This window comes from Pelodiscus sinensis, chromosome 1 (assembly GCF_052426305.1).
Source record: "Pelodiscus sinensis isolate ZL-2025 chromosome 1, ASM5242630v1, whole genome shotgun sequence".
NCBI lineage: Eukaryota > Metazoa > Chordata > Testudines > Trionychidae > Pelodiscus > Pelodiscus sinensis.
In genome coordinates, this window is record NC_143052.1 from 316,796,555 (window position 1) to 316,816,715 (window position 20,161).

General features: G+C 42.1%; 1 protein-coding gene across 1 annotated transcript in view; it reads right to left on the reverse strand.

Annotated features, from left to right (window-relative positions):
- Positions 1-20,161, reverse strand: part of DDX10 (DEAD-box helicase 10) — a 294,078-nt gene that overhangs the window by 117,680 nt on the left and 156,237 nt on the right. Inside the window, exons 14-15 of the mRNA XM_089775640.1 lie at positions 11,067-11,180; positions 5,797-5,958 (exon numbers count right to left, since the gene is read on the reverse strand). Of these exons, the coding sequence (XP_089631766.1) occupies positions 5,797-5,958; positions 11,067-11,180 (276 nt within the window). The remainder of the gene's footprint in view (positions 1-5,796; positions 5,959-11,066; positions 11,181-20,161) is intronic.

Sequence of the window (20,161 nt, forward strand, 5' to 3'; positions counted from 1 at the left end):
TCTGCATTATACATGTTCTGCTAGATACATTTTTATAACCTTCAACCGAGGTACTTCTGATAAATTTCATTTAATTTTATTAGCTGGCTTTTAGTACTCTTCCCTTATGAATTATCCTTCTGACAACATGTATCACATAGAGCTAAATAATTTAGGAACTAAGGCACACACCTAAACCGACAGGAAGTCTGAGAGTATCCAATATATTTTAGAAACACTGGGATACCTACAAACAGGCTTGTAGATTTTGCAGCCAGTTGGTTAATATGGATGTTTGGTTAAGGCTGATCCTGCATGAGTGAAGTCAAGAAGAGATTTTTAAATTGACTTCAATCAGCATGTGACTAAACCCTTAGTATTAAGGCTCAGATTCAGAAATGGTTTTGCACCTACCTAATTTAAGCACTAATCCCACAGAAATCCATGCTTGAAGATTAGGAACATGCTGAAGTACCTTTCTGAATTGGGGACTAGATTTAATATCTACTTTCTCCTCACTCCAATCAATGAAACAGTAAATACTTAGCATTTATAAAAAACCCTTTATATGTTTAATGTTTCTATATTGCTTTGAACAATTTGGACATCATCCCTGCTAATTGCAAATGAAGAAATCTGGACAGGGAAGTTAAGTAAGTAACTTGCCTAGCATGTCCATGTCAGAGTCAATAATTGTATTAGTATTCAGAAATTCCTGACTTCCAGAATGGCTCTATAGCTACTAGACAATGCTGCCTCTAGTAATTAGATCATGGTCCTCTTTTTATATTAGACAAGTTCAAAACAATGCATAAACATGTAGATGTGGAAAGGTCATCATTTGGATTTCATATTTAATGTTCCCTATGTTTTTTCCTACTGCTCCTTAGGTAACAAAGCCCCCAAAAGCCCAGCTTTGGACTTTGGTCAAAAACAGAGCAGAGTCAGTTGATGTGGGAGAAGAGGAGAATTCTCTAGATTACAGTAAATATCACTACACAAAAACTTCATTCAGAGATAGTTTAAGTCGCATCTGAATACAGTCACCAGCTCAAAACTTGAAAATCGTGGAAGTCAGTCACGGCAAAAGTCTCCTATATTCCTGGCCACTTTCATATCACAACACTGCCAATAAGATATGCCAACACTCCATAATGCTTTTAGCTCCCAAAACAACTGAAACCAAAGAGCAATACATAGCCCAACACCATCAAACTTGAACTCTTGCACAAAATCTTAACAGCAACAGACATTCTTGCATTTACAAACCAGCTCCTCTATCATTGTCAGACTGCACTGTTATTCTGCTTTACTTTGCTGAGGTCATCAGTGAGGTTTTCTCCCGGACAGAGTTTGATGAAAATGGGGAGCATGCTGCTCTTCAGTAGCTTTTGAAGAGGAACGTGAAAGCTTTATAAAGATGCTGGAATGTGTGATGAATAGTGCTGAAGGCAATGTTAGGTCCATGTTTTTTATGTTTGGAATTGGGTGGTAGGGGAGGAGAAAAGGGGAAGAAGAGTCCTGGGGCAAACTAAGCTGTCACTAATCACTTTTTTGGTGCTTATTTCAAAATTTTACACAGTAAAAAGCACCCTGGAATAGGACCCTGGTGTAGGATCAGAGAAAAGGGAAAATAACAAATTGCTACAATGTGAAATTCCTGTTTTTCAGTGTATAGTGCTATAATTTATCTTTCGTAAATTACAAATGTGAGCTACAGAGTATTTGCCCAAAGTGTGAATTAAATACAAAATTAGGGGGGTTTTGTTGGTTTTTAAGTTACAAAATAACATCACGTCATGAGAATCACCACAAGAGTCTAAACTAGGGGGCTACGTCTACACTGGCATGATCTTGCGCAAGAACTCTTGTGCAAAAACTCTTCCAGAAGAGAGCGTCTACACTGGCATGTGTGTTTGCGCAAGAGATGTGCTTTTGCGCAAGAGCATCCATGCTAGAGTAGAGCCTGTCTTGCACAAGAAAGCTCTGATGGCCATTTTAACCATAGCGCTTTCTTGCGCAAGAAATTCATGTTGCCTGTCTACACTGGCCTCTTGCGCAAGAACAGTTGCACAAGAGGGCTTATTCCTGAACAGAAGCATCAGAGTTCTTGTGCAAGAAGCACTGATTTCATACATTAGAACGTCAGTGTACTTGCACAAGAACTCGTGGCCAGTGTAGACATGCAGCAAGTTTTTGCGCAAGAGCGGCCGCTTTTGCACGAGATCGCGCCAATGTAGATACAGCTGGGATGTTAAGGGCTAGTTGACTATCTGATAAGCAAATGCTTCTCAGATAGTCAACAGGATAGTCAACTACTTGCTTCCCTTCCCCTTGCTGCCTTTATCAGATAGAGGCAGCAAGGGGGGAGGGGATGGAGAGGGATACTTCAAACGGTAGAGCTGCAGGAATTGCTAGACTCTACTGCTGAAGTCCCTAAACTGTGCGATGTGTCTCCCTAGGATTGTGTGGGGGAATATTCGGGTAGAGGCGGATGAGAGTTTTGCAGGGCCCAGGGCACGGGCCTATTGAAGCATGGGGCCCAAGGCAGCACAATTTCACGCATGTGCCACGGCCACAGCTGACAGGTAGTAGCACATGCGCGGGGCCTATTGAAGTGCAGTGTCCGGGGCAGCTGCCCCCCTCACCCTGCCTTATATCCGCCGCTGCATTCGGGGAGCAGGGCATGGGTCAGCCACCACAGGAGGATGTGGAGAGAGCAGCCAGCCAGACTCTCTCTGACCTCAACTCTGCTCTCGTTGTACTCCCAGCTCTTATGCTGGGCCCTGTCCTGGATCTTAGCACAGCTTTGCTCCCACCCCCAAGCCTCAGCCACGTCTCTATTCCCAGTCTGGTGTGGAGTCAAGGCCACATCTGGCTGGGGGCCTGGCTGCTGGCTCCCATTGCAGTCCAGGTATGACTCTGCTCTTGTCACCAGCTGCAGCCCCAGGCCCATCCCCTGCTGTAGCTCCAATCTTAGCCCTCTTATCCCCTGTCCATGCCCTCTCCACTTCATGGGGGGGGCTCTGCTTCCAGCCCCTAGGGGGCAGGGGCCACAGACAGGGTAAGGGGGTGACCCTCAAAAGTTTGGGGAATGCTGCTTTACTTAATTCGGTCACTAGAGAAGAAGTAAGTGGCATGCCCTTTCCCAGTTGGTGTCGTTGCTGAACAGCAGTAGCCTACTGTAAATCAGGTATCTTGGATTCTAGCCCTGGCTCTAGAAAAAGAATAAAGATGACAACTAATATTCAGTCTGAAAGGCAGTATAACTTTAAGTAGCCTCTCTGCTAACTTATTCATAAAATGAGTTGGCAACTCATACTTGATGGCCTCCTGGAATTGGGGTACATGGCCTTGTTCAATAATGAAAATGGTAAGGTTCCTGAGAATACAAATCATCGCCAACAAAAGTAAGTCTTGAACACAGGGCCTGCTTAACATTTTGCTGAGGTTTCCACTTACATTTCATCTCATTTGATTTGGAGGGATAAAAAAAATAAGGATACTAAAAGATCATTTAACTAGTTACAAATCACAACCAAGAAATTGAATAGTTCCAATATATACATAGGGAGTTGCATGCTATATTTGACAGAGACTCCCCCTGACCCTTCAAAGACCACTGTGGATACCACAGTGGAGACAAAGAAAGAGATCCTTGCCATGAACAGCAAGGAGAAGGAAAGATTAGACTAGCGGGGGATTCCAGCCAGGCTGCAAGCCAGGAGCTATTTATGCCCCTAGTGTAGGCAGACTCATCAGAAGAGTGCAGAGCCCAAAGAAAGAGGAAGGGAACTCTGGGTAGTCATCAATGGACTTTTACTCTTAAAAATCATCAAAAAGTTAGAACCAACCTCTAGCACAGTGTTTCTTAAACTTTTTAAGACTGAGGAACACCAAATAATTTTTTTATGGGGAACATCAAGGAATTTTTTTGAGCAGAAAAATCCCCCCAAAACAAAAAAAGCCAGCCCCCAGGGAAAATTTGTCAAGCAAAACAAAAAAAATCCACCAGACCAGGAGGGAGGGTAGAAGAGGGTCTTGGGGCAGGATGTCTGGCCAGGAGAGAGGGTAGAGGAGGGGACTTGGAGCAGGGAGGGGGCAGGAGAGGACTTGGAGCAGGGTGTCAGAGCAAGCTGGGAACGCAGGGTCTTGGCAGGGGGAGAGGAGTGAGGGGGGTTTCAGTGAAGGGTCTGGGCATGAGGGGGGACACTTACCTGGCTTGGCACCCTGATGCAGCAGGGAAAGTCTCCAGGGAGCATGCTCTTGCTCGTGTTCATTCGTGCATGTAGAGCTCAGTTCCCACCCATGCAGCAGGGAACCCAGCGTAGCTGCAGCACCAGGCCAGGCTTCCCGCTGGCAGGACACCGGGGGGGGAGGTGCTGGTGAAGAGTAGAAACCCTGACTGTCCCCACCAGATTAAACTCTGGGGAGGGGCACAGGGGAGAGGGCAGCAGCAGCGCACGGGGAGAAGCAGAGCTCATGCGCACCCCGGGGGGGGGGGGGGGGAGGGAGAAGAGAGGGCAGCAGAGCCCAAGCACACCCCAAGGGGGGCGGGCAGAGCCTGAGCCGGGTTCTCCGCAGGTGGCAGTTTTAAAACGCTGAGGTCCGGGAGCAGCTCCTGTCATCCCCCCTCCCAACAGCAGCAGCCGCTGTAAAAGCTGTCACCTGTACACTTGTAGGAGGCGGCGGCTGTGCAGCAGCAAAGGCCCCATGGGACAGAGGCCATCCTGCAGGCTGCGGGGAGGAGGGAGCAGCCACAGCTGCAGCTGTCTACAGGCTCTGCAGGGGACGGGGGAGCAGAATTTTTTCTGTTTTCTCCACAGCACACCTCTGCCTGTGCCACGAAACAGTTTAAGAAATGCTGCTCTAGCATCTTCCAGTGCTTTTAAATGCCAATCTATTTAGACCAGGGCAGGGCAATAATTTTTGACAGGCACTACTCCAAGATTTTGGAAAGTGATGAAGGGCTGCACTCTTTCATTATATTTATGAAGGAGGTGTGGTGGCCTGGAATGGAGGTTGGGTGCAGAAGGGAGCTTTAGGGTAAAGGGATTGCAGTATAGGAGGGTGTGGGGTATCTGGGAGAGGGCTAGGGTGAAGATGGAAGGTGTGACCTGGAGTAGGGGACAAAGGCACAGGAGGGGGTGCAGAGTCAGGGGGTATAGATACAGGAGACGAGGTACAGAGGGTTTGGGTTACATGGGAGAGGGGTGCAGGAGTGGGGCAGAGGGTTAGGGGGAGGGAGGGGCTGGGGTGCTAGAGGTAGGTTCTGGCCAGGAGGCACTTACTTGGACAGCTCCCAGGCAGCAGCCCAGAATGTTCCTCAGCCAGATTTCCTGCATGTCCCACACCTGCATGTGCTCAGAACAGCTGGCTATGGGGGCCATGTGTACTACTCTAAATGCTGTAAGCTCAGGGGGAGGGATTATTCGCACACTACCTATCCTGCAAATAGGCAGCTACCATTGGCCAGAAACTGGCCAATGGGAACTGAGAGTTTGTGCTGGAGCAGGGGCAATGCCCAAAGCCTCTCTCCCCGGGCTCACAGTGTTCAGAGCAGCACACATGAACCCTGCAAGCTGGCTGCTCTGAGTGCCTGCTTGGCCACGGGCCAGATGTGGCAGCTTGGTGGGACAAACACAAATGCAGGCATTGTCTTGTTTTTCATTCTGCCTTACACAGTGCTGAGAACACTTCTGGAATTTAATAATTACATTACATTTCAGTATACTGAACAACATTTAAATATTCTTATAAGCATTTAACAGCATTTGTTTCTATCTATTTCAATGACTGGTGAAGATCTTTACTTACCCTATGTCTTTCTTTAATTTTCTTCCTGTATGCCTCTTTGTCAAATTTGTCCTCTTCTTGCAATCTTTCCTTTGCTCTATCTAGGTTGATGCCACCAGAATCATCTTCCTTTTCTACTTGGTCCACAGTGGATTTTTGTGCTGGAGGCCACTGCTGAACAAACTGGATTATACAAGACAATAAAATGGTTAGTCCTTTTCCTGCGCCCAATGCTAAAATGCTTTCTATGACTAACTGATAAGTAGCCACACAATTATTTTTTCTAGACTAAAAAAAAAAAAGATGTTTTCAAAGGATTATATATTAAGAAGATAAGAATGGTAATACTGGGTGAGACCATTGGTCCATGGAGCCCAGTATTCTGTCTTTCAGCAGAAGTCAGTGCCAGGTGCTTTGGAGGGAATAAACATAGCAGGGCAATTACTGAGTGATCCTTCCCATCATCCACCCGACCTTCTGGAAGTCTGAGGCTTAGGTTGCATCCCTAACCATCTTGGTTAATAGCCACTGATGAGCCACCAATTTAACTACCTCTGGGTATGTCTACACTACCCCGGTAGTTCGAACTAGCGGGGGTAATGTAGTCATCCGCACTTGCAAATGAAGCCCGGGATTTGAATTTCCCGGGCTTCATTTGCATGAAGCCAGCTGGCGCCATTTTTAAATGCCAGCTAGTTCGAATCCCGTGCCATGCAGCTACACGCAGCACGGAGTAGCTAGTTCGGATTAGGCTTCTAATCCGAACTAGCTGTACGCCTCGTGGAACAAGGCCTAATCCGAACTAGCTACTCTGTGCCGCGAGTAGCCGCGCGGCACGGGGTTTGAACTAGCCGGCATTTAAAAATGGCGCCGGCCAGCTTCATGCAAATGAAGCCCGGGAAATTCAAATCCCGGGCTTCATTTGCAAGTGCGGATGACTACATTACCCCCACTAGTTCGAACTAGCGGGGTAGTGTAGACATACCCTCTCTTTTTAATCCAGTTAACTTTGGAGCTTCACAATATTCCCTGGCAATGAGTTGCACAGATTGACAGCGCATTGTTTGATGCAATACTTAAATATATTTGTTTTAAATATATTATCTATTAATTTCTTATTTTTGGGATCTCTTGTTCTTGTGTTACATGATGAAGTAAATAACACTATATTTATACACGACAAACAAGAACAGGTATTTTAAAATTTTATAGTATTTACACATTAATTAAAAATGAATCGTTCTTGAAAATAAATTGTCCATTCAACCATATTTTTAATGTTTTCCCTTGAAATCTATTTGGACATCTGCTTTTCACTCTTTGCCTAGTAAGACAAATATGTAGACATTTTTAGTCATTTTGTTAGAATTTTTTTTCAAGAAAATAGTTCAGATGGCTAATATAACAAATGGAAATTACATCTACAACAATTTTAAGAAATGATATTTTTCATGTTTCCCAGGCTTCTCTTCAAAAAGGACCTCAAACTCTTTACTCTGCAAGTTCTCAATCCCTCATTTATCTGCTTTTCCCCAGAGCATCCTCATGTATGGGTATTAAACTGACATTCAAATTTACTATTAGGGCTGAATACACAGTAATGGCTTGAATGCAGCTCTCTCCTCTTTGGAACAATTTGCATGGGATCTGAAAACTAAATCTAATTCTCCACATGCAGCGTCTTCCATTGGTCTCCCTCTGTGAAAGATGCAGGGAGGCTCAACCCAGTGGCATCTCCTCATTGTGAGAAAAGACGTTAAAGTTCTTTGGCCAAGAGAAATGTCCTGCAACTTCCTTCACTTTAATGTGAAACCATCAGGTGTTCCAATATTAATTGGGACAAAGGTAAGGAACAGATCCAGGTGAAGTAAAAAAACAGTTACCTACCTTTCATAACTATTGCCCTTCAAGATTTGTTGCTCATTGCCATTCCATTCTAGGTGCACACATGCCTATATGCATAGTTGTTGGAGATTTTTGCGCCTTAGAGATATCTGCAGGGTCAGCTGTGGCACCCTCTGGGGGGCCGCTATCAAGCATTGGTATATTATATGCCATTACCTGCACGCCCTCTCAGTTCCTTCTTGATGGCAACTTAAGAGGGGCAGGAGGATGTATAATGGAATGGACAGGAAAAGCAGTTATGAAAGGGGTGTGATCTTTTCCCTTCTTCTAGTGTTTGCTCTCGTCAATGTCATTCTAGTGGCTCACAAGCAATATCCCTGGGTGTGGGGCTTGGAGTTCACGGTCATCAGGCTTGCAACACAACTCTACCAAAGTCAGCATCATCTCGGGCTCACTAGGTAAGCGTGTTGTGAGATGTGAACATATGAATGGATGATCTGGTAGTTACTCTGCAAATATCATGAATAGGCACTTGGGCCAGAAAGGCCAATGAAGCAGCTTGCACCCTAGTAAAGTGGCTGATTACAAGTGCCAGAGGAGGCAGGTTTGTCTCACCATAGCAAACCCAGATGCAGGTGGTGATCCACAATAAAATTCTCTGGGTGGACACCAGATGACTTTTCATGTCTACCATGGCGATAAACCAATGCTTCAATTTACAGAATGTCTTGGTCCTTTTGGTGTAAAAGGCTAGCACTCTCCCGATGTCCAGCGTGTGTGATCTATGATCCTCCTCAGACTTATGAGACTTTGGGAGGAAGACCGGCAAGAATATGTCCTGGAATCTCGGCAATATTCTGCACCCAAACCTGGTAGCGTGCTGGGCCTTGAAGAAGGGTATTAGGCCTAAACAGGCCTTGCTGCAGTTGATCCTAGACTACTTACTACATCTTAGGCTCCAGATCTTGTCCCTTTCATCAGTTAATGTCCACTTGGCTGCAATATCAGCTTTCCCCACTCCACGCAAGGGCAGGCCAGTCTGTGTTCACAACATAACAGTCCAGTTGTGAAGGGTCCGAAGTGACTGTTCCCAAGTCTGGGACCCCTAGCACAGCTCACAGGTGCCCTATTCAAGCCATTATTAACTGACTTACTAAAAAACTAACATCCAGATTTTAAGACAGCTGCATGTAACTGCATCTTCAAAAATGCATACCCAATTAGGTGTATATATGAATTGACCAGTTGGATGCACAACTGACCACTTATATACGTAATTGCAGCCAATTTACACATGAAATGATGGCAACTGCATGCACAAATGTCTGGAAATTAACACTTGTATCTTTAAAGACATGTTTTTCCAGTAGTTTTCCCCTGTGAGACTTCCTTAAGAGTTATAAGACCAGTATTTCTATTTCATATTCTGAACACAATGCAGCTGCAGTCATGATCATCCTTCACATAAATTCATGAACAAGTCTTAATTCATTGTCCTAATTATACAAACTGACAAGCCAGCATCTATGACTCAGAATGCAAGAAGATATATTTTAAAGCACTTGCTAAAAAAAATTAAAGCAAAGAATTTCTATCAGCTACTACTACACAGTATCTTCCACCCCCTTAATATTCACTTTTTGTTGGAAAACAGCATGAAAAAATAGCAGTATGTTACATTATTAAAAAAGGCATTTAGATGTCAGCTTAATTAGAACAATTTTCCCTTTGAAGAACCAATACAAATACACACAGTTTATCTTTAGAAAAATGTATATGTGGATGGAATCACATGCTCTTTTGGTTCACTACAGTATCATGGAAATCCAAGTGAATGCACTAAGCGGAAGTAACTACTGGTGTAACTCTAGTAATCAGGGTTTTTGTCCATTACAAACTATATCCATCTAAAGGGCCTAGTTTAAATGTATTCTTGAAGTATATACTTCAAAAATTGCTGGAGGCAATTTTTCCATTTCTGAAATTAGTTATAGTTTTGAACAGACCGCTTCTATTAGTGAGGCCATCCTTAAAAGCTTCCAAATTTTGATAACTAAGTAACATTACCACAGCATTCCCAGTGTTCAGTAAATATTAGAAATGTTAGTCACTCACAAAGGCAACTGAAAAGTTTTAAAAGTGATCACTGTAGTCTCATTTGCATTCCCATTAACTGATGCTCTAATGCAAAAGCTACTTTTTATATCAACACTGAAAACAGAAAAACAAAGCGAAAATCTGATGCTTGTTAAATCACATATTAGAGAGATTTAATAGTTCAGCAGCATGGAGGTTTGCTGTTTGGGGTTACACGCAAACAGTACCGGAGAGGCTAGCAATACAGGCAGTCCCCGAGTTACGCGGATCCGACTTATGTCGGATCCGCACTTACGAACGGGGCTCTCTCGCCCCGGAGCTCGCAGGTAGCGAGACCGCCCAGAGCGCAGCGGTCCCGCCACCTCGACCTCCGGGGCAAGAAAAGCTGCTCCGGGTGCCCCTGGTCTGCTGGGGACCATCTCCAGCAGACCAGGGACACCTGGAGCAAAGCCGGGAAGAGCTCCTTTGCTCAGCTGACACATGAAAACTACAAATACTAGACATTTGAGAGAAAAATAGGGATACAACTTTTAATTCCATTGTCATACAAGGGATTGGTGGAGCTTTTTTCAAGCAACTATAATGGAATTTGACAGATCTTCCTTAAATAACAAAGATTTTCCCTTCTGCAGTTGGGAGGGCCAGAATTCAAAGAGAGACTGCCTTTAAACAATGAAATATAAGAAAAACATTCAGTATAATCAAATTTAAATTGGAGCTGAGCTGTTTTGCAAATTGTGGACCAAACTGAAGAACTGAGGGTGGGGGTGGTTTGAGTTTATTCATTTAATTTTCAGGGATTTTTTCCTCTCTTTTTTTTAGCAATTTGAGTTTTATGTAAAATTCCAAAAAATCTGGGGTTTTCAGGCCTCTCTTTTTATTATATTTATATATTATGCACATTACTGACAACAGTAGTATATACTGTAAAAAGGATAATCTCTTTTAAATGTACCCTACTGTGCTTTACCACAGTTCTGTTTCAAACAGCGCTATGTTAAAACATACTAGAGAACTTTTATTGTACACCAGTAGTGTCTCAATACCCAATTACAAAATGTTAGCATACTTCAGAATTCACACTGTGTAGTATGCATTACTGCTCAATCTAGACAAGTTCTTTGAAACAATCTTGGGCAGGAAAGCCCAAATAACTATTTCCAGTGTATTTTCCAGTAGTTTAATGGATAAACACATTTTTTTAATTGAAAATATTTTACTGGCATTTCTCAGTTAAAACCCTAAATGAGAAGTCCTGTGTATAACTCATTTTGAAGTATATTTGTTTTCACACAAAATACAAATTCAGCTATCACCAGTGAATGCGGTGTATTTTCAACTGATCTTACCTCTCCATCTTCAGTGAAGACAATTTTTGTGTTGACTTTAAATTTCCTCTTCAATACTTTTTTTGCTTCTTTAATTTTAGTTGTTTTCTTGTTCAACTTTGAATTGGAGGTATCCTGTATTTTTAAAAAAGCAAATGGGAAAACACATGCTTACTTTTTGTCAGAAAAAATACCCTTGGATTTTAAACTTTAACTTCTGTTTATGGTATTAAGTAAAAAGCTATTTGCCAAAATATATACACAAGAGGTGAGTTTTAGAGTAGGATGCCTAATAACACCCAGGCTAAGATACTTTGCTTAGATGCAACTTGCTAGAATAAGGTCATATAATAAAACAAGTATTGTTATTGAGTGTTCTAAATAACTTGCATCCTACTGGCACCAGACAACCTTGACCTTCCAAGTTGTACTCACTTAAGGGTGTTGAGAGACAGACTCCCTTCCATTGTCCAAATATGGCAACAGCCTATGCACACTCAAGCTACAGATTTAGATATCACTGGCTAAAGTCACTGGCTTCCCTTGTCAGTCTGACATTGGCTGGGGTGCCATGCAGCGCCTGAGTAACTTTTTTGCCCCTTTTCTGGAAGGAAAGCTGTCAACAACTGCTGCTTCTACAGCTAAGGCCTTATATAGGCTGGTACTATGAAGACCTTGGTCTTAGTCTCAACTCCCTCTACTTCTGCAGCATTCACCACAGATCTGCTTAAGCCCACTTTGCAGCAATTCAGCTTTCTGAGGGAAAAAGCAGATGAAATGATGCTGGATGGCATCCCCAGTCATATGTGGCAAGTAGCTATCAAGGAACTTTCTAACTCCACAACACACCTCTTCTGCATTCCAACTAGCTTAAGTACATGATAATGCATGGGAGTGTTCAGATGAGAGAAAGGGTGTGGAGATTTAGTGTTAAACAGCATTTAAGTCTGTAGTTCCTACGTTCCATGTTAGATTCACCCCATTTAACAGAAAGTTTGCTCAGTGCAACAGAAAATTCCAAGGAGACCGGTACAATGAAAACCAGGGCAGAAACAGTAAAATCCATACATACATCACTACAGGTTTTCCCCATAACTACCACAGAATGAGCCAAATTATCAAAAAAAAACCACAATACAATCAGCCAACTGCTGACATGCTATGTCCATGTTTTCTGCTTGTTATGTTTGAGATTTATAAACTGATAAAACAACTACTGAAAAAGTTGTTGGAAGAAAGGGAAGCCATAGGTTTTGGTCAACACGTAGAGAACAGATGGCACTTTTAGAATCTGAAGTAGTTTGGCCCATGAAATAAGCACATTATCAGAGATTTCTGATAAAATGATCAGTGAAGCGGTTAATGTTGACTATAAAGAAAATATTACGGTTTCAATTTCACAGGTAAACTGTTCCTATCCATTGGCAAGAACTACATGGTCATAGAATCACAGAGGACGTGGGGTCCAGATCTCAACAATTCAATGGTGTTTTTAAATACAAAACATACAGTATACTATTCAGTATCCACACAGCAGAGTCTTCCAGAAGGTATTGTCTGCAACTGCCAGCGGAATAGGCATCTTATGGCAAAATGGATCACAAAAACTTAAGAAGTATACATATATCATCCCTGAAAACCTAGTATCCTGAAAGACACCACTATCATTCCAACAAGAACTGTCTTTGAATGAGAATCAAACACTTGACAAAAGAAAAGGGGTTTCATAAATCTGAAGGAAACCATTAGGATAACCTGAAAATTTTAGTTATTATTGCACATACTGTACAACATTAACTATAAAGGGAAACACAAAAATTCACTGGAAGAAGCACATCTTCATGGTTGTTACTCTAATGCACCAAAAATTGCCAACCTTAGAAAAAGTGGAGGGAAAATGGTTTATGACAGGCTAACGTACTGTATTATCAAACGGCAACCACCTGTATTATGACAACCACAGATGCACTTCCCTAAAGAGAAATGTGTGGAAAAGCTGTGCTGTCACCTATTTTTGTTACGTTATATAGTGATTACTAACCAGCTGTCTACACTTTTCCCTAAAAACTTAGCGATGTGTGTTCTTTCCTCAAACTCATCACTTGTTCTGAAAGTGCAATGTGTTTGAGGCTCTGCACAAGCATAATTCTATGTAGGTGCTGGAACTAGTGGTGAAGCAGCATCTCCTGGCTTGCAGTGGTTTGCATCATACATAGGATTTACAGTTTTGTTCAACAGTGATCAGCATCTCCATGTTAATTCTGTTTATTCTTATCTTAAAGGGCAAGCCACAGGCTGGAACTCAAGTATCGGCCTATTTATATTCCATCACAAGACTGTTTGGAGAGTTAAGAAGATTTGGCCTCACAGAGTGTCAAATGTAGCTGTTACACAGGACATTTCTGGGCTCTTTCCTAGTTATCCCTCAAGAGTTCTTTGCTGTTTGGTTTTCTGTCAGTGGGCAGAAGTTGCCACCCTTTTTTCTTCTGGTTTGTGACACTTAAAAGCAAATGACTTCTGAACTTATAATTCATACTATCAAAGCCACAAAGTGAGCCATTTTTGTTAAACTGATCTGAAGAATGTTAATTAGTTTGCTGCAGATTTCCTACTTCAGCTATACTTTTTCTTTCCTCTCCCTCAACTCCTCCATTACCCTGACTACTCCAAGGCTTTGCATTGCTTCTGAGGGGTGTAGGAAATACATTTCTGCATTGTAGTTCAAATGAACCACTCAACGTTCTATATTAATATGTCTGGCAAGGAACCTACTTGTTAAAAAAATCCTGAATTTTTGAAGGGTCTGTATTGTTACAAACAATTTTTTTTCAAAATACCAGTCAGCAATATCAAAATAATTCAAAATACAGTGATTACAGTGTTTTATAAGTTTGGTAAATAAAATATGCAGAATTTTGCAAAATTTTAAAATACTGTACACAGAACTTCTAATTTTTTGGCACAGAATTCCTCCAGGAGTAATTATTGTATTTTCTCTAGCTTCAAACAGATTGCAAACAAGCAAGAGGCTTAACCATTACCTATAAGCTGAGCTATTAAGTTCTTCCCCCTCTTAATAGGTTTACTTTTAAGTACAAGTACATATTTATATATGTCAAAATAGCATATTAAAAGCTATATTTGCTATAATAAAATTGATTCAAATGTTCTTTAAACACATTAAAAAGCAAGAAAGGCAATAAACTTAAACAACAAATAGTCTTGCAGCACCTTAGAGACTAACAAAAATATAGATAGTATCATGAGCTTTTGTGGGCACGACCTACTTCCTCAAATGAATGGAGTTAAGGGGTCCAAGGGACAAATAAATAGCAGAGAAAAAGAGGTGATGGGGAGGGAAAGAGAAGGTGGGAAATGTCAATTAGAGAGTCCATGGTAAATGAGGCCAATAGAGAGGGTTCTAAGTACCTCATGCTTGGTTTTTTTTAATGTCATTAGGGCGTGGAATGTAGCAGGCTATCCAGTTAAGGTCTTTGTTTAAACCTCTATTGCAGGTGTCAAACTTACAAATGCAATCAAGTTCTGCAGCTTCTCTCTCCAGCTGGCTTTTGAAATTGCCTTGTAATAATATTGATACCTTTAGATCCATTAGTGAGCACCCAGCCAAATTAAAATGTTCCCCAACAGGTCTTCTGTGGGTTACCATTTCAAATATCTGATTTGTGTCTACTGATCCTTTGTCTGATTTGTGTCTACTGATCCTTTGTCCAGTTTGGCCAAAATACATGGCAAAGGGGCATTGCTGGCACTTGATGGCATAGATCACATTGGTGAATATGCACTTGTATGAGCCTCTGATGTGGTGGCTTATGTAGTTAGATCCTCTGATTATTGATTGTATAGATATGTGGACAGAGTTGGCAATGGAGTTGATTGCAGTGGTGGGTTCCTGGGTGAGTATGATGGAGCTGTGCTGTGCGGTTGACAAATAATTTGTTTGAGCTTAGGGGGTTGTCTGTAGGTGAGTACTGGCCTGTTTCCCAAGGCCTGTGAGAGCAAGGGGTCATTTTCCAGGATAGGCTGTAGATTGTTAATAATGTGCTGGAGGGTTTAAGTTGTATAGGTGATGATCAGTGGTGTTCTGTTGTTCTCTTTGTTGGGCCTATCTTGAAGAAGCTGATGCCTGGGTACTCATCTGACTCTGTCAATCTGATTTTTTCACTTTTCCAGGTGGGACATTTCAGTTTTAAGAATGCTTGATAGAGACCCTGTAGGTGTTTGTCTCTGTCTGTGGGATTAGAGCAAATCTGGTTGTATCTTAGGGCCTGACTGTAAACAATTGATTGGGAAATGTGTCTTGGATGGAAGCTAGAGGTATGTAGGTAAGTGTAATGGTTGGTATGTTTCCAGTATAAGGTGAGGGAAATGTGGCTGTCATGTAACTGTACTGTAGTGCCAAGGAAGTGGATCTCTTGTGTGGACTGGTCTAGGCTGAGGTTGATGGTGGAGTGGAAGTTGTTGAAATCCCTGTGGAATTCGTTAAGGGTCTCCTTCCCATGGGTCCATATAATGAAAATGTCATTGTAGCGTAAGTAGAGTAAAGGTGCCAGGGAGTGAGAGCTGAGGAAACATTGTTCGAGGTCAGCCATAAAGATGTTGGCATATTGTGGGGCCATGCAGGTGCCTATAAGATGTGCTGCTGACCTTAAGATATAAATTTTCCCAAATTGGAAATAGTTGTGGGTGAGGACAAAGTCACAGAGCACAGGTGTGCAGTGGCATCATCAGAAATAGTGTTCCTGACAGCCCGTAATCCATTGTGTGGAACATTGGTGTAAAGAGCTTCTACGTCCATGGTGGTCAGGATGCTGTTTTCAGGAAGATTACCTATATTCTACAGTTTCCTCAGGAAGTCCATGTCTCAAAGATAGCTAGGAGTGATGGTAGCATAGGGTCCAAGGAGTCAATATAACCAGATAATCCTTTTGTAAGTGTGCCAATGCCAGAGATGATGGGTCGTCCAGGATTTCCAGGTTTGTGAATCTTGGGTAGCAGATAGAAAACTCCTGGTTGGGGATTTGGGGATGTAGATTTGGTCCTGTGTTGTAGCAGGAAATGTCATGATCAGATGGTTTAGCTTTTTTTGGTATTCTTTAATGGAATCAGAGGAGAGAAGCCTGTATCTGGTGTTGGTGAGTTGTCTGGCAGCCTCCTGTTCATAATCTGTTCTGTTCATGATGGCTAAGCACTCCCTTTGTCAGCCTCTTTGATTATAATGTTCAAATTGTTTGAGGCTGTGTATAGCATAGTGTTCTGCATAACGGAAGTTATGTGTTACACACTGTTTGCTGACAATGTCAGCTTGTGGACATTTGCAGAAGCAATCAAAGGACAAGTCAAGACTCTCGTTACAACCGTCAGGAGAGGTACACATAGAGGCCTTCCTCCTGTGAGGTTGGCGGGGGAAATGGAGAGTCAGTGTGTTGTTCATTGGTGTGTTGGTAATATTTCTTTAGATGGAGGTGCCAAAAATAGGCTTTCAGATATTCACAGAACTGAATCATACTTGAGGAAGTGGTGGGGCAGAGTCTCCTCGAGATAGGGACAGATTCTTCCACCAGGCTGAAAGTGTGACTGGATAGGCTGACAACATAGCTAGATGAGTTGAGGGTCCTGGAATTGAAATATCATGAGGCATGTAGGAGTTTAGATAGTTTATAGTCCTTTTTCTTCTGAAGGGAGGTGAAGAGAACATTGTAGGTGGCTTGCTGGGTTTTAGTAAAGTTAAGCCAAGAAGAAGTGTGTGTGGAAGCTTGTTTCTTTTATGAGAGTCTCTAGTGTTGAGAGCTCCTCCCTGATTTTCTTCTGTTTGTTGTACAGTAAGATGATCAGGTGGTTCCTCAGAGAGTGTGTGGCATAATTTCTTGCTGTAATCTGTGGGCTATGTAGCTCTTAAAAGAAACTAATACTAGAGCATCTCTACTATTATTATAAATAAGCTTTTGTAATTTCTGTATTACTAACAAAAGCTTCCTGCAATTCTACAGGACCCAACCTCAGGTATGGCGTTTGGGTCAGAAAACAAAGCAATCTTCTTGGGCTCAGCTCAGGTAAGCTCTGATGACCCTCTCCTACCTACAGGGTTGTCGCAGTGGCCACATGCCCTGCCCATTTTGGCTGTTGCCACCTCTCTGCCCCATGTGCCCTGGACAGCAAGGATTTGCAGTGCCTCTTACTCTGCAGCTCATATAACACAGCAATGGGTGGTAGCCAGTGAGAAGGACACACAGCGAACTCCTCTTTGGCTCAGGTCAGTGGGGGGCTGGGTCAGTCTTAAAAATTAGGCCTGAGAAAACTCTCTACTAAAAATTCTGAAAAGATTGTGTATCAGAATGTAGCCAAGTAACGTCAGCCAATAACACAAAGTCAAGAGAAGAAAATTAAATGAAGTAGTAAAGGGATCCCATGGGTGAACTAGACTAGTAAGCCTTCCAGCAAGTACAGACTATGCCTGCTGTGGTTATAAGCACACACTCGCAAACTGTTATTACCTCATGAGAATAAGGATAAACAGAAAAGGAAAAAAAAACAAGCAAAAACTTTATCTGACTGGAACACTGAATAGTTAATAATATCAAGAAAAATCTAGTTCTTAACTTTCAGAGATTGTTGGAAATATGTATTAGAATTGGAAAAGGTTCAAAAAAGGGCCACAAAAATGAGGGAGGGTAGAGAGCAACTTCCATACGAGGAGAACATAAGAACATAAAAACGGCCACACAGGCTACTGGGCTAGATGGACCTTTGGTCTGACTGTCTGCCGACAGTGACCAGCACCAGGAGCCCAAGAAAGGATGGACGGAAGACAATGATCAAGTGATTTGTCTCCTGCCATATTTCTCCAGCCTCTGACAAACAAAGGCCAGGGACACCATTTCTATCCCCTGGCTAATAGCCTTTTATGGACCTAATCTCCATGAAATTATCTAGCTTCTCTTTAAACTCTGTTATAGTTCTAGCCTTCACAGCCTCCTCTGGCAAGGAGTTCCACAGGTTGACTACACGCTGTGTGAAGAACTTTCTTTTATTAGTTTTAAGCCTGCTACCCATTAATTTCATTTGGTGTCCTCTAGTTCTTCTATTAAGGGAACTAATAAATAACTTTTCTTTCTCTGCCGTCTCCACACCACTCATGATTTTATAGACCTCTATCATATCCCCCCTCAGTCTCCTCTTTTCCAAACTGAAAAGTCCCAGTCGCTTTAACCTCTCCTCATATGGGACCCATTCCAAACCCCTAATCATTTTAGTTGCCCTTTTCTGAACCCTGTCCAAGGCCAAAATATCTTTTTTGAGGTGAGGAGACCACATCTGTACACAGTATTCAAGATGTGGGCGTACCATAGTTTTATACAGGGGCAGTAAGATATTCTGGGTCTTATTTTCTATTCTTTTCTTAATAATTCCTAGCATCCTATTTGCCATTTTGACCGCCACTGCACACTGTGTGGAAGTTTTCGGAGAACTATCCATGATAACTCCAAGATCTCTTTCCTGATTTCTCATAGCAAAATCAGCCCCCATCATATTGTATGTATAGTTGGGGTTATTTGTCCCGATGTGCATTACTTTACACTTATCCACATTAAATTTGAGTTGCCATTTTGTTGCCCAATCACTCAGTTTGGTGAGATCTTTTTGGAGTCCCTCACAGTCTGCTTCTGTCTTGACTATCCTAAACAGTTTGGTATCATCTGCAAACTTAACCACCTCACTGCTTACCCCTTTCTCCAGATCATTTATGAATAAGTTGAAAAGGACTGGTCCCAGGACTGACCCTTGGGGGACACCACTAGTTACACCTCTCCATTCTGAAAATTTACCATTTATTCCTACCCTTTGTTTCCTGTCTTTTAACCAGTTCTCAATCCAAGAAAAGACCTTCCCTCTTATCCCATGGCAATGTAATTTACACAAGAGCCTTTGGTGAGGGACCTTGTCAAAGGCTTTCTGAAAATCTAAGTATACTATATCTACTGGATCCCCCTTGTCTGCATGTTTGTTAACCCCTTCAAAGAACTCTAATAGATTAGTAAGACATGATTTCCCTTTACAGAAACCATGCTGACTTTTGTACAACAAATTATGTTCTTCTACATGCCTCACAATTTTATTCTTTACTATTGTTTCTACTAATTTGCCCGGTACTGAAGTTAGACTTACCGGTCTGCAATTGCCAGGATCGCTTCTAGAGCCCTTTTTAAATATTGGTGTCACGTTGGCTACCTTCTAGTCATTAGGTACGGAAGCCGATTTTAAGGATAGGTTACAAACTACAGATAATAGCTCAGCAATTTCCAAATTTAAGTTCTTTCAGAACCCTTGGATGAATGCCATCTGGTCCTGGAGATTTGTTCCAAAACCTCCTCTAATGACACTTCAATCCAGGACGGTTCCTCAGATTCATCACCCACAAAGGACGGTGCAGATTTGGGAATCTCCCTAACATCCTTAGCTCTGAAGACTGAAGCAAAGAAATCATTTAGTTTATCTGCAATGGCTTTAACATCCTTGATTGCTCCTTTTATATCTCAATTGTCATGGGGACCCACAGGTGTTTTAGCAGGCTTCCTGCTTCTAATGTACTTAAAAAACATTTTGTTATTTCTTTTTGAGTTTTTGGCTAGCTGTTCCTCAAATACTTTTTTGCTCTTCTTATTAGATTTTTACACTTGATTTGACAGTGTTTATGTTCCTTTCTATTTATCTCACTAGGACTGGACTTCCACTTCTTAAAAGATGCCTTTTTGTCCCTTGCTGAAATTAATAAGACTAGGCCTTTTAAACATGGAAAAGAGACTAAGGGGCAGCTATAACAGAGGTCTATAAAAATCACAATTTCTGTGAAATAAATGTTATTTATTCCACATAACATAAGAACTGGGGTGACCAAATGAAATTAACAGGCATCAGCTTTAAAACCACAGTCCATTTGTAGAACTCCCTGCCAGAGGAAGGTGGGAAGGCCAAGACTATAACAGGTTTCAAAACAAAACTAGATACATTCATGGAGGATAGGTCCATCAAAGTCTATTGGGAAGAATGGGCAGGGATGGTGTCCTTAGCCTCTGTTTGATAGATGCTGAGAATGGGCA